General features: G+C 37.4%; 1 protein-coding gene across 1 annotated transcript in view; it reads left to right on the forward strand.

Annotated features, from left to right (window-relative positions):
- Positions 1–12,805, forward strand: part of CNTNAP4 (contactin associated protein family member 4) — a 214,501-nt gene extending 201,696 nt beyond the window's left edge. Inside the window, exons 22-24 of the mRNA XM_054003153.1 lie at positions 5,716–5,934; positions 6,305–6,376; positions 9,409–12,805. Coding sequence (XP_053859128.1) covers positions 5,716–5,934; positions 6,305–6,376; positions 9,409–9,602 — 485 coding nt within the window. The 3' untranslated portion in view covers positions 9,603–12,805. The remainder of the gene's footprint in view (positions 1–5,715; positions 5,935–6,304; positions 6,377–9,408) is intronic.
- The last annotated feature ends 1,306 nt before the right edge of the window (positions 12,806–14,111 follow it).

Raw genomic sequence — 14,111 nt, forward strand, 5'->3', positions numbered from 1 at the left:
ATAGCAGCGTACAGGGAACCAACCTAACTAACATTAATAAAATCCCTGACTAAATCAACCCAACCTACAACAAGTGTCATCCACAGAGTTGCTTCAGATACACTCAATCCTACTCTTGGTGTCATTATAAAAGATGTTGAACAGAAATGGTATCAATGTGAGCCCAGAGGACCACCACCTGTCACCAATCCCTATTTAGACATTGAGCTGTTGCATGCAAATATTTGGATAAGGAGATTCAGTTAATTCTTTATCTGTCAAATAAGTGGTTGTTGTTTTCAATTATGAGAGTGTTACCTAGAAAAGGTAGAATAATAATTTAAAATATGTAATAAAATTCATACAGTGATAGTTATTTTTATGAGAGCAATTGCCAAATGCTAAATAGCTTAAAATGTATTAAAGAAATTCAGAAGCCATGTTTATAGATCACAAAAAAAATCCTAATTATTGTTTAGTTATCATTAGGAGAATCTCAGTGTAGCTGATTTGTTTTCTAACTGGAAAACTAAGTAAGTACTTCTCACACAAACAGAAATATATACTTTCAAAATGTAGATTTTATATATAAATCTCACACTCCAAAAGAGTGTGAGATGCATTTGAAATGCATCTGATTAAATGCATTTGATTAAATTTATGGAAATGTACATTTTTAGACAAATGATCTTTTTACCAGGACCAATATTGTCTCTTCCAAAGAGCCATGCAGTTACAAAAATTCAGAGGTGATTTCCTTCAGTTATATGATGGCTTTGCAATGACACAGCAGTACAAAGCACAGAGTTGCAATGACATTGGGGCAGTCAGCCCAATTTGTCTTGGAATCTGTCCTAAGAAAACATATGTCTCACCCCATTTCAAAGGAGTAACTATTTTCTTAGAAATATGATTGCTTTAGGTTCTGATTCCTATGAAGTCCTATCTAGAGACTGAAGAAGACTTAACGAAGGCAGAGGAAAAAAGTAATGGGTGTTTGTTGCAGTGAAGAGGTCTAAATATAATGAGTTAATAAAATATGAGATCATGTATTTCTTGTACATGAAAATGTAGTTCAGGAAAACCACACAAGGAAGCTTTTTTTCTTAAAGAATTCTCTTCAGCTGGAGAAGTACTTTTCTGAGCTCTTCTGCATTTGAACATGACAGTTTTTTCTTCAAACAAAACTTTTGCACAGTGTCCTCCTCCAGCTGGATCCCTGTAAGTCTATGGGACCTGATGGGATTCAAGCAGTAATATTGAAAAAGCTGGCTGATGTCACTGCCAGGCCTTTCTCAGTGGTTTTTGAATGATAGAATCTATACAAGTTCCAGCTGATGGGAAGCTTGCTGCTGTTGTCCCAGGCTTCAATAAGGGTATATAAGACTGACCTAGGGGACTACAGGCCTGTCAGTCTCACTTCATTGCCAGGTATAATTATGGAGAAGATTATTCTAGAAGGTATTGAAAAACAGCTGAAGGTCAATGCAGTCATTAGTCATAACCAGTACAGGTCCATGAGAGGAAAGTCTTGCTTGTCAAACCCAATTTCCGTTTATGACAACATAAATATCCCTTGTTGATCAAGGGAAGCCAGTTGACATAATCCCTTTCAGTAAATCTTTTGAAGCTGTCTCTCACAGGATCCTTCTGGACAAAATGTCCAGCCCACAGCTAGATAAACACATCATGGGCTGGGTGAGCAGCTGGCTCACAGGTCAAGCACAAAGGGTTACAGTGAATGGAGTGAAATCAGACTGGGCACCTGTCACTGGTGGGGTTCCACAGAGCTCCATCCTCAGCCCTGTGCTCTTCAACATCTTCATAAATGACTTGGGTGCAGGACATAAAGGTACAGTAAATTTGACGATACAAAATTAAGAGGAACTATTGACTCCCTTGAAGGCAGAGGCCTTGCAGAGAGACAGAAACAAATTAGGGGGCTGGGCAGTTACCAACTGTATGAAGTTTAACAAAGACAGGTTCCAGAGTCTGTAACTGGATTTAAGGACATAATGGGAAATGAGATGCTGGAAAGCAGCACTGCAGAAAGGGACCTGGGTGTCCTGGTGAATGATGTGTTAAACATGAATCAGCAGTGCCCTTGCAGCCAGAAGGGCCAACCCTGTCCTGGGGTGCATCACACACAGCATCACTAGCCAGGCAAGGGAGGGGATTGCATTGGAATGGCCTCACCTCGAATTGTGCAGTTTTGGGTGATATAAGATAAGATATAAGGCTATTACAAGGCATCACAGTTCTTGTCTTAAAATGTTCTGATAGGAGCTGTATGTCTGCTGACTTTCTGCTTGATTACTTCACAAAGACAAATGGTTGAGACTTAAAGAAAGAGAGTTACTGAGTGTGTTTTGCTTTTGAGGGCTCTTTTTTGTTGGTTTTTTAAAAAGACAGTGTAGGTGGAGTAATTTTGTCTGTGGTGAACTTCGGTGCTCTTAGCAAATGAATTGCTAATAAGATACTTAATATCTTGGTTTTGAAAGACAGGTGTCTGCTAAGGAAGGCAGGAGCTTCCCTTGGAATGGAAAATGTAAACCCCTTCCCTCCGAATTATTATAATTTTGAAATTAAGGGGCTCTCAGGCAAAGAGATGAGAATAGGAACAACAGTCCTTTACTGGTGTGTATGACAAAGTAAACAAACAACAACAGCTACAGCACTGACACCCCACAGAACCAGGGGCCCAGTCCCGGCCTTCTCAGGTGCGGGCACTTTTCCTTCTGTGCAGTTCCAGTCACGGCCAGCAGGGGTGCTGGTGGCTCCCGGTGAGCGTGCGGTTATGGCGGCTCGGCCTGGCCAGGTGTTGCATCCCAGGTTGCATTCAGATTAGGGGTCTTTTAATGTTAAGTTAGCCGGTTCTGTGTCCCCCTTTGTACACCCCTGTTCCCCCCACAATGGTTCGCTCCAGGCTGCCTGCCATTGGAGCTTCCCCACGTCACTCCAGTAACCACCCCCTGTTCATTCCTGAAACTTCCGTGTCAGTTACCCCATCCCCGTGTCCCTGTTCGTCCCAGAGCCCCGTGTCTGCCCCTGCCGCGTTCCCGTTGGTTGCTGTGGTCCACATCACCACCACAGTGCCTGTCCCCATTGGGCGGGAGGGCTTCTGCCCTCCTTGGCCCACCCCCTATAAAATCCTGCGTCCCCCCCCGGTCCCAGCACCATTTTGTCCACGTGGCGCAAGGGAACGAGTCACACTTCTCCGTCGCATCTCCCCGCGGCAAATAAAAGCTCTCCAGCCAACCACGTGGACAGAGTGGACAATTCCTTCACCTCTTTGTCTCGCCCCTCACGCACGGCTGCAGAACGCGGCCAGCCCACCCCAGTGTTCAGAACACAGAAGCGTTGGGAGGAAGCGGTGCCCCAGTCCCACCGAGAAATAGCGCCTTGCTGGGCACTCCGGAGCTGCCTGGGACTGAGGAAAATAAAGCAACGCCGCGGCTGGGAAGGGATGGAAGAGAGACTTTGCTTCACAAACCCCCGGGGCAGCTGATCCTGGTGCCCCAGTGGACTCTGAGGAGCACCAGGCAGGGATGTCAGGAGTCTCGGCAGGCACGGGGTGCGGGGCTGCAGTGCAGTGAAAACTCGAGCAGTGCCGAAGAATCATCAGGGGTGAGGCAGTGGCGGCCCAGCTCCCAGCAGGGGAGGGAGAGGCGAGCTCAGGATCCTGGGCACCTGAGCAGATGGGGATGGGTCCCTCTTTTAGTGAGGTAGGTGATAATGAGGTCTCAGTTCAGTGGCTGCTGTCATGAGCAGAAGCTCACCCACTGCAGAAGAAGCAGCTCAGGCTGGGCTCTGGTGGCAGCAGCGATTCCCTTCCCCAAGCAGCAGCTCCGACCATCCTCCTCTGAAGCCAAGAGAGAGAGAAGGCCAGCAGCTGCCCCAGCCCCATCCTTTACCTGCTCAATTCCTGCAGTATCTGGAGAGAAACTCCCAGACTAGAGAAATGCAATCAGATGCCCTCCTCCCCTGAGCTTGGCCACTCCTTTTATTTTCTTAAGTACCCAGTCGTTAATGTGTCCTAGCAACTTATGGGAAAATATTGTATAAGTAAAAAGTAACAAAAGGAAAGAAACCTAACCCCCAACACTTAAGGATGCATAATTTCAGTTTACTGTAATATACAGTAAACAACCTGTGAGTGTTTTTGAGTGCCACTTTCAGTCAGTTAAATTTTACTTTAGGAGGAAAATGGATGATAGTGGTCTTCCCTAAGCCCTTTCACTTTTATCATCAAGATTGCCTGACCCAACATAAAGCTTTACTTTATCCATCAATATGCTCTAGTTAAGGAGTCAAATGAAACCAAAGAATTCAAAATATTTCCTTTCCTTTTATACATATGTGTAACAATAAAGGATTCGTATAGGAACTGAAAAATAATAGAAACCACTCTCCTCTTGAGGTTTTCAATCTGACTCATATTTAGAGGTATATATTTTTATCATAGTGGGTTTGTGAAAATGTTTTCTTGCCACTTCAGTGTTAATCTTTTTCTTAAAATATCCTGTCCTAGCAGATCCATCGAGGCAGGTATTGAAAAGAGCTATAAAGAAAGCAGAGACAGTTAAACAGCCAACATCTTAGGCAACCCATCAGTGCAGGTGAGCAGACTTTTGTCTGACACCCTTCTATCTAGTAGTCTTATCGTCACTGCAGTAAGCAGAGATTAGCTGAGGAAAATGCTACTCTGCTATTTTGCAACATTCTGTCTGAACACATTATCCCATGTTTCACTATGAACCTAAATTTTATTGAGGAGTGCACTGTAAAACTTAAAGTTATTATGGTAGTTATTGTAAAGGTCACAAGTTCATTTCTGGGTTCCAGGATATGTTGTAAGTGAAAATTAATGAGATGAAATTCCTATTTTATTTGCAAATTTACTTCTCTTATGAGTTCTCCTTTTATAACTAGTACTTCCAGAGTTTTTGCTTAAATTAGAGCTGTTGGAGTAAATAAACTGTTTTCTGCATCAAAAGTGGTGCTTTAGTGAGCATTACTGGTGAATTAACAGAGAGTTCTAACATGTACAGTACTTTGCACATGCATTCAGAAAGGTAATTCAAGAGAAAAAGTGAGGAGGTATCTTCTTTCTTTTTTTTCCCTCTCCCTTTCTAATATCAATAATGGTATCATGTTTTAAAATGTATATTAAACTGGAACACTACTCATTTTTAAAAATTTCACAGAAAATATCTTGATGGATTTCCAGGATCTGAGGATCTGAGAATCTGAGATCTTCAGGGTTTTTTCTTTGACATACTTGATGGTGCTGAAATGGAGTAGATATATAAGTCTATAAAATGAATATGTTCCAAAAATGTTTATTTATGAGAAGAAATCCAATAAAATGCATTTTTCTGGAATTCATTCTTCAGTCTTACATTTTTTCAGAATGAAAAATGATTGCATTTTAATTTAAGTACTTTATTTACAATAGAAACTTTTTACTTTAGAACTTGCTATAAGAATTTAAAAGCATTTCCCTCAGCATATTAGCACCTGTCATCTGTTCAAAAGAAAGGGGGAGGGGGGTGAATATATCTGACTGTCTTTTCATTAAAGTCAGACAAGAAAGAGATTCAGTGAATCTACATATGTTGCTGCAACTCAAATATACTCAGAGGAACACAGGTTAATTATTCATTTATTCTTCTGACACTTTATTTTGTACATTTGCACTATGATTAATTGTGTTCTGTTCCTTTTGATTAACAGAAAACAGTGATGTAGATGAGGAGACTATGAAGGCAAACTCTCAGGGGTTTGTTGGCTGTCTATCTTCAGTGCAGTTCAACCACATTGCTCCTTTGAAGGCTGCACTGCACCACAGCAGCTCAGCCCCTGTCATTGTAAAAGGGCGTTTCACTGAATCCAACTGTGGTACTTTAACTGGAGCTGACTCAACATCAAGTGAAACAACCCATTCATTTGCAGGTAGCATATGGTTATCACTTGTTCTCATCTCTGAAGCAAAATCCAAATAGAATACTCATGACCCGAATCATAACTGACTTTTTATTTTTCCATGCGGGTTAACATCTCTGGAGTAGTTTGTAAATAATTCTCTTTTATATGTACTTACTTCCTTTTCTCTAGCCTTTCTCTTTTCATCTGAATGTTTACATTTTTCTTTTTATCTCTGAAAAGTGTCATCTACATTGACATTCTATGTGTGCTTACTGACCCATACTACTGCCACTGCACCATATTGTAAATGAACTGCCACTGTGAGAATTTCCTAAAAAAACCCCCACATCTTCTATTTGTCTGTTGTTTTCTTTTTTTTTTTCTTTTTCTGCTGCAGATCACTCTGGACCAATAGATGAGGGAAAGCCCTTAGCTAATGCAATCAGAAGCGACTCTGCAATTATTGGAGGTAATAGGGACTGTAACAAATCCACAGGAAACTTTTCTTTCTAACTGTCAATCTGTCATTGATTAAGTCAGTTTAGTTTTGCGTGCATACAGAAGCAAGTAAAAGCTCTTCATTTTGCTACAGTTGGTAGACAGATAAAAGTCAAACATTGTTTTAAAATACAATTGATCACACTCTTCTTATTACATAAATTTGTACTGTGTTTCCATATATTGAAACATTCTGATGAAAAACAGGGTAGTAAGGGCAGAATTTCAACCTGCATAATAGTGGTGTCTATGATTTTAAAAAGTGCTTGGATTTGTTGTAAAAAAAGCATATATTTAAGCAAGAACTATAATTTCTTCTTGATTTTGCAAAAAAAATACCTTTTGCTACAAAGTCATGTTTAAAATTTTCTTTAATAAATCTGAACAACAAAGACTTTTCCTTGAGAATATGCGGTTTAACACTGCTTGAATCAATCCTCTGACAGCCTGAGGAAATTTCATCCTGGTTTCCTCTTTGGAAGGCAGTGTACTCTTGGAAAGACATTCACTTGTGTTGATTTACAACTTAAAACGCATATTAAAATAATAATAATAATAATAATAATAATAAAAAAAATAATTACTGTAGGTTTGAAATACAGTCTCTTCTTCATTTTCTTCCTATTTCTTTTGGACATTTTTAACAGCTCAAATAGAACTAGAAATGACAATTCATAAAATTTTTTTCAAAATACTTTTTTTATCAGAGGAATAGAGGAAGAACCATGAATTTGGTATAGTGGATTTAGTTTAGTCCCTCTACTGTTTATGCCTCTCAGAACAGAGCATAAAGCTTAGGATAGATGTGTGTGCTTAAAGTACAGGACTGATAATCAGGATGTATAGGTTCCATCCCCATGCCTTTCTGGAGGATTGTCCTTCTCATATGAATCCTACATGAAGGATACATCTCATACAGATACCCACATGAAATCTACCACTTCTGTCTCTTTAGCAAAAATGAGAAGTACACAAGTGAGCCTCAATAGGGGCAGTTTGGGGTTGGGGACCCTCGTCAGAAACTCAAGTCCCTTTACCAGTATTGAAGTATGTATATGTCTCTGTTGGTTCAAATTTTCTCTCAAGGCATAGTATCCTCTCCTGTGATAATCATCCTCTGTGAGAATTTCTAGGAGTATTTCTTCTTTTGGGAGGGGCTGAGGAAATAAAACTTGAAGATTATGTTTTGGCAGTATAATTCTGTTTCAAATTTCATAGATAACTTTGACAGGGCAGTGGGATGAAAAGGTCACCCCCTCTGTCTTTTAAATTCTGAAAATATTTACTTTCTAAGAATTTTTTAAGCCTTAGTAGACAAAGGAAATAGTGGAATTTAGTAGAATAAAACTGTCCAGGCTTTTCATTGAAGTTAAAATTGTTTAAATGTATGAAAGGTTGAGTTAGGATAAGAACCTGCAGTCACTTTTGTCTTCCATTTTGCTGTGGTCAGTGCATGTAAAAACACACTCCATCACTAGTGACCTTTAAGACAGCAGTACCAAAGATACTAAAATGAGATTATTAAACCTAGAGGGTTCCCTGCTTGTAAAGTGATAGTTATGTCTGTGTAATTTTATACATACCAAATGAGAATTTTACCATTGATTTCAAGGAAGGTCAGAATTTTAAAATATGTTTTCTGAGTTTTTTATATATCTAGCTTTGTCAAAACCTGCTTTACTATTTCAAAAGATAAATATTTTTTACATATCTGTACATAAAGATCACTATGTACTAGATAACTTAGTGTGGATGGAGATTTTTAAGTATGCTCACAACAATGCATTTTTTTAACTTCAAACTATAATAGATAAAATCCTTTTAAGTTAATAATAACAATACCAATTTTTTGTTATTAAACACATTTGGGAATATGCAGTCACAATTTTTCTACTGCCTATGTTTGTTTAAAAGTCAAAACAAAGCAAACTGTGCAACATTCAGTAAAATTTAAGGTTAAACACCCTTAACTGAATATAACTGAGAATGGTCTCAGTTCAGCTACTTCAGACAAAACATGTTTATAGGAAAGTCCTTAAAGAGAGCATCTACTGTGATTGAAATAAAAGAATGACTGTGCTAGTTAATCTAGATAAAATCAAGATTTACTTAGATTACAAAGTCCATTTCAGAGAAGGATCTACTATATTAAAACATTTATATTCCTACAATGATGGATGGCTGCTCATAGTAGAGGTCAAGAAAATTGGCATGTACTGAATTTTGGGTGCTCTGTTTTTATCTACAGTGCTAAGGGACTAGGTATTTTTATTTTTCTTGCAGTGGTGACCAAGTTGTGCAACAGACTGTCCCTTTGTCTACTGTAACTGAGGCACTGCATTACAACTGTTTTCCAGACTGCTTAGTGCTCTTTCCATCCCAACAGCCTAGTCCTAGTTTCTGCATCTTTGACAAACATGATCAATTTCCCTCCTGTTTAACATCTCCTCAAATTCTTCTCCTGCCCATCTTCTGACTCATGAAGGTCCATTATGACAGGATGAATGAGGAAGAGAGGAGATGGGCTGGCAATCTGTAAGGTCTTGCTTATCTCTGTGAGAAGTATCTCATCTTATTGTTCCTTATCTGCAGTGGCTTGAGTTCCTAAAACAGCACAGAACTAGGGTCTGATAGTGAAGGAGAAAAAGAAACCCTCTTATTGAAAATAAGGCCTCTAGGGGTTTTCTATTCAAAAATTTCAGAAATTATAATGATCTGTCGATTTATTATTATTATTATTATTATTATTATTATTATTATTATTATTATTATTATTATTATTATTATTTATTAATAGGGTGCAAGATTTCAAAACAATCACCATTAAACTTATACTAGAGTGCTGTTTCTGATTTGAAAGCAGCTGTCTTTTAATTTCTCAGGCTTTCCTGTAAGCTCTTCCATTATGTGATGTAGTCATTCCTTCTTTGTCCTGCTCTCTGACTTATGTGTTATTATTTGTCTGTCCTTTCTCATTACTTTTTTTCTCTTTTCTTCCTGTAGGTGTGATAGCAGTTGTCATATTCATCCTGCTTTGCATCACGGCCATAGCCATACGCATTTATAAAAAAAAAGGCATATACTCAAAAAATGAGGCAAAAGGATCTGAAAATGAAAACAGTGCTGAATCTGCATTGAAAAGTGAGCTCAGCATGCAAAATACAGCCAATGAGAATCAAAAGGAATACTTCTTCTGATTATCATTAAAGATTTAATTTAATATAATAACGTGGCAGTCTGACTTTCTTGCTAAGCCAGGGGGCTCTCACTGGGCAGAAAAAGTTCTTGCACACTATTCTAAATGCAATGGATTTGAGACTTACTATACTTGATATGTTCAGTCTCAGTGATTGCTGTAGCGGGCCTCTTTGAATTACATGCATTCCTTAGCTATTATACCGTAAATGCATTTTATGTAACAGTGAATTAGATATTGTAACCAATTTCATTGTTGGTAGTTTCCGACTGTTCTAATGTGACCTTCTACAAATGAAGTGTAATGTACACACTGAATATGATTTTTGAATGGCAAAATTGTTATGAATTTATTCCTATCCTTTTCTTTAAAATTTGATTGATGATTTTTTGTTCAAGGTGAAAGGTAGATTCTAATACTTTATGTTACTAAAGAAATTCTGCTATGCTGCATTATGGTGATCCGTCTTACTTCCTCAAACTGAAAATGCCTTTTGAGCTGCTGTCAGCATCTGCTTGTGAGCCATGGCATTTGATGTCCAGAACAAACTGAATTTTTTTCTCCTTGGGATGTGACTGATATCTTCATTATCCCTTCCTTTTGTCGGGCTTAGCAGAACTGAAGAATGTACAGTGGGTTGAAATATTTAAAATCTCCTCTGCAGTAGATTTTCACTTACAGTCAGGTGATGGCACCAAGACAGTCATGCACACTCTGGGCATTTTGAATAAAACTGGGGGGGAAAAGGCAAGACCTTTGCTTGGAAAGATCAAGCAAAAGACTAATAGTTAATTTATCAAGAGTGAAAACACCAAAAGATGGTCAAGGTTACTGTCCCTGGAAATTAGTGATGATATTCTGTCAAGAAGTAATGCTCAGTGCACTATCTGGGATGTATTCTCTGAAACTGTTGTATCTATGATTTGCTCTGGACCTCAAGACCAATTTTTTCTATGTTATAGAAATTATACAGTGTCTGCTACATGAACACTTTCATTCTGCACTTTTAATAGTCTGATTACACCACTCAAAATTAAACATTTGCTTACTATGCTGACAGAGTAAATGAAAGCTATTTATATTGTACAAATTGTTAAATATGAGGGCTAGGTTTAAGTTGTCTAAAAAGAAGATTGTAAGGTCACTTTAGACACCATAGGGTATCTGAAATACCCATATGGCCTGATGTAAATGTCAGAGATTCTACAGAAGGTATGTGTCTTTTGGAAGACACATATAGAAATTGGGTAGAAGGCATTAAAATGGCATTAGATGACAATATTTAGGTAACTGACCCACACAAAGCATTTTTTTTTGGTTTTCCCCAGTCAGATGACTGGATGTATAGAGCTTGGATCTGAGAAAACAAAAAGGATTTCTGTGACCTTGTAGACTTGAGTTTGAAATTTAAATATCTTCCAGAATTTATTTCTATCTACTCCCATTGAAAGCAATGAGAACAGTCACTGTTTTTCTATTCGAAGAATCAAAGCTAGACCCTAGATTCTGCAGTTTAGAAAATGTTTATTATAGGTGCCCAACAACATTATAAAGACATGTAAAACTGACATGGTATGCCAAAACCCTTAATACGTAAATTTCTTTGCATAAATGGTAATTGTAAATATAAATATCCAGCAGATGTTTTTGTTTAAAACTTATTTTCTTCCATCAGTCTTTACTTTCTATTTTCAGAATTCTACCATTCCTTTCTACTTCCTTCTATACAGATTTGCTTAATTTTTAGGAAAAATTTATTTCCTTTTTTGGGGTGCCTGGATTCTCTGCAATCATAAATTGTTCTGATTAATATGTTGTGCTTTCTTGTTTTAATTTTTGCTATTCCGTTTTCATCTCTGATAGATTAGTCAGGCTGAGGAACCAGGATCAAGAAATGTATCCATGTTGTGGATTTGATACAGTTTGCTTCGTGATAAAAGGTCACCTTTAGGAAGGCCAGAGTACTGGGCTATTCCCAGTAAGTGACGAAAATATCCTGTTTGTGGATGGGGAGAGGTAGAGGTGAAAGCCTCACATGACCCATGACAAGAAGACTTTGAATTATTAAGTTTACTACTTTGAACCTCCTCATTTACTTATTTTGAAGTGAAAATTATAACTCCTTTTTGAGGCCGTGACCTAGATTGCATTAAATTCAAGAGGAGCCCTCCCATGGACTTCTCTGCAACCAAAGCCTGTGCATTTCAGGAGGTTTTCCCTTTCTGCTATAATCATGTATGTATCCACCTCTTAGTGCCACTTATATCAACAGAGTCATCTGTAGGGGTGTGTCCCAGTCAACTGCATTTTCTATCACTGTGGGATGTAGTAACAATGTGGAACAAAACCTACAAGATGATGGTTATAATACACCAAAGCAGATGCTTTGATTGAATAATAAAAGACAGGTTGTCTTTTATCTTAACTCTCATCTGAGAGTTGCTCGTATAAACCATATTAAAAAAAAGTGTAAATTTTACCCACAACAGGACAAGTTGGAAGAATGTAAAACTAACTTCTCAATCAGTTGCTCTTAGTTTTATTGCCTTGTAAAGTTTTATTGTGTGTCTTCATGGAGAGAAAGTTCTCTTTCCTTACTTTTTTTTTGTTCCAAATGAACACTTTTTTTCCCTGTTCCTCAGAGGTTTTAAAAGGAACAGGAAGGGGAAAGCTTAGTAAAATCCGTATTTCACAGACTGGATAAAAAGGCGGAGGAGGATAAAAATGCCTTTATGAGTGGCACATTATTTCATTCAAAGACTTCTTTTAAATCATTTTATTTTATGAGGGATTCTAAGAGGGAAAAGATATATGGATTTTGTTGAATGAACATCTGTAGATTTGTAGAATAAATCTATTACGTCTCCCTGAAGATGCAAATGCCCGTTTTCATCCGTAGGAACAGTAATCATATGTTTGTCACCTTAATCTAAAATATACATGTTTGAAATCAATGAAGCAGCATTTTTCATTACTTGCTGCATTTCTATGGGGATAAAAAAATGGTGGCACCGAAGTGCGCTAAAATGTCATAGAACATTGTGCTGTCCCTTTTGGATTCTCTATTCCATTGTGTGATTTTCACCTCACTGTTAATAAAGACTTTTTAAAATAAAGTGAGGAAAATATTTTTTAAAAGAATTTGTATTAAAAGGTTTAAAAGTGACAACAATATACTGATTTTTTTTCAACAGTAAATATATGTAGAAGTGCACATAATATATTGGTGAGTGTGGTTATTTATAGATACTTCAGAGCACTAATGTGACAAATTTGCTATGCATTGACACATTTTCTGTGGCAAATATATTTTTTCTTAAGTACATTAGAAAATAAATAGCAGCATCTATGCTGGTACATTTTTAAAGCTTTGTGTGGGCTCTAGTTATAAAGGGCTTATAATTATTTATGTACTCAACATTTAGCATATAAATATGATTTAGTTAGGTTTTGGGAAAACATTTTCCAATACATCCAGTGTTGTGTAAATGAAGAATATGTTACAAAACAAGTGCACAACTTAACATGAAATGTAGTCACAGTCAAAATAAATTTACAATATCGTTATTCATTGCAGTGATGTACAAGGAAAAAGGACAAAAGTCCTTTAAGGAAGCAACTGCAAAAATTCAGAACATGCAACTATTGCAACTTAGCAGGGTTTGATAAGAAACTATCATTTTGAAATAAAATTAGTTACCTTTAGAAGCAATTGTAGTTGTTTACACTCAAGGCAGAGATTTAGCTGCATAAGCTGTGTGATGCTACAGGAAAAGAATGTTCTTTGTAACAGAAAAAATATCTCCAAAGTCAGAAAATCTAGTTCTGAAAAAGCTTGTGCCCTAGTCTCTGACTGCAGTGCACATTCTCTGGAGTAAATATGCAGACATGACATAATTTTTTGCAAATTGAGCTCTTAATTCTTCAGCCGAAAGTATGGTAATTCCTTAGTGTTTCTGAACACTTAATGAGATTGTATATTATCAAGAAGGAAGAAAAGTAAAAAATCTTTCAGAAATTAGTACTGACTGAAAAGATACATGTGTAAATGTATGGAAGTAGTTTTAGTGTCATTTTTCTTTTTTTTAAATGCACACAACAACATGCTTAAAAGAATACAGAACAGAAAGGATGTGCCCTTTAAACTTCCTCTATTTAGAACCTTCTCATGGGGTCTTTTGGCAGTGGTGGTTAGGAGAAGGGTTTAATGAGTTTGAGTACAAAAATTCTGCAGCTGCTAATTTGAGAAACAGAAACAAAAACACAAAGGTGTTCATAGACTGTGCTTTGCTAAGAAGTCATACTCATCGTAATTCTTGAAGGACTATCTGAAAAATAATTTTAGACAAAAACAGGCACTATTCTTTGGATACATTCCCCAAACCTCTTAATCTTTGCTCTTCTCATTTCTAAGAAAGGAATCAGACATCACAATATCATTGCAGACAGACAGATGCCCTTATATCAAACACTAACATAAAATCTCACTTAAATTTATATGAATTTCTGA

This window comes from Vidua macroura, chromosome Z (genome assembly GCF_024509145.1).
Source record: "Vidua macroura isolate BioBank_ID:100142 chromosome Z, ASM2450914v1, whole genome shotgun sequence".
NCBI lineage: Eukaryota > Metazoa > Chordata > Aves > Passeriformes > Viduidae > Vidua > Vidua macroura.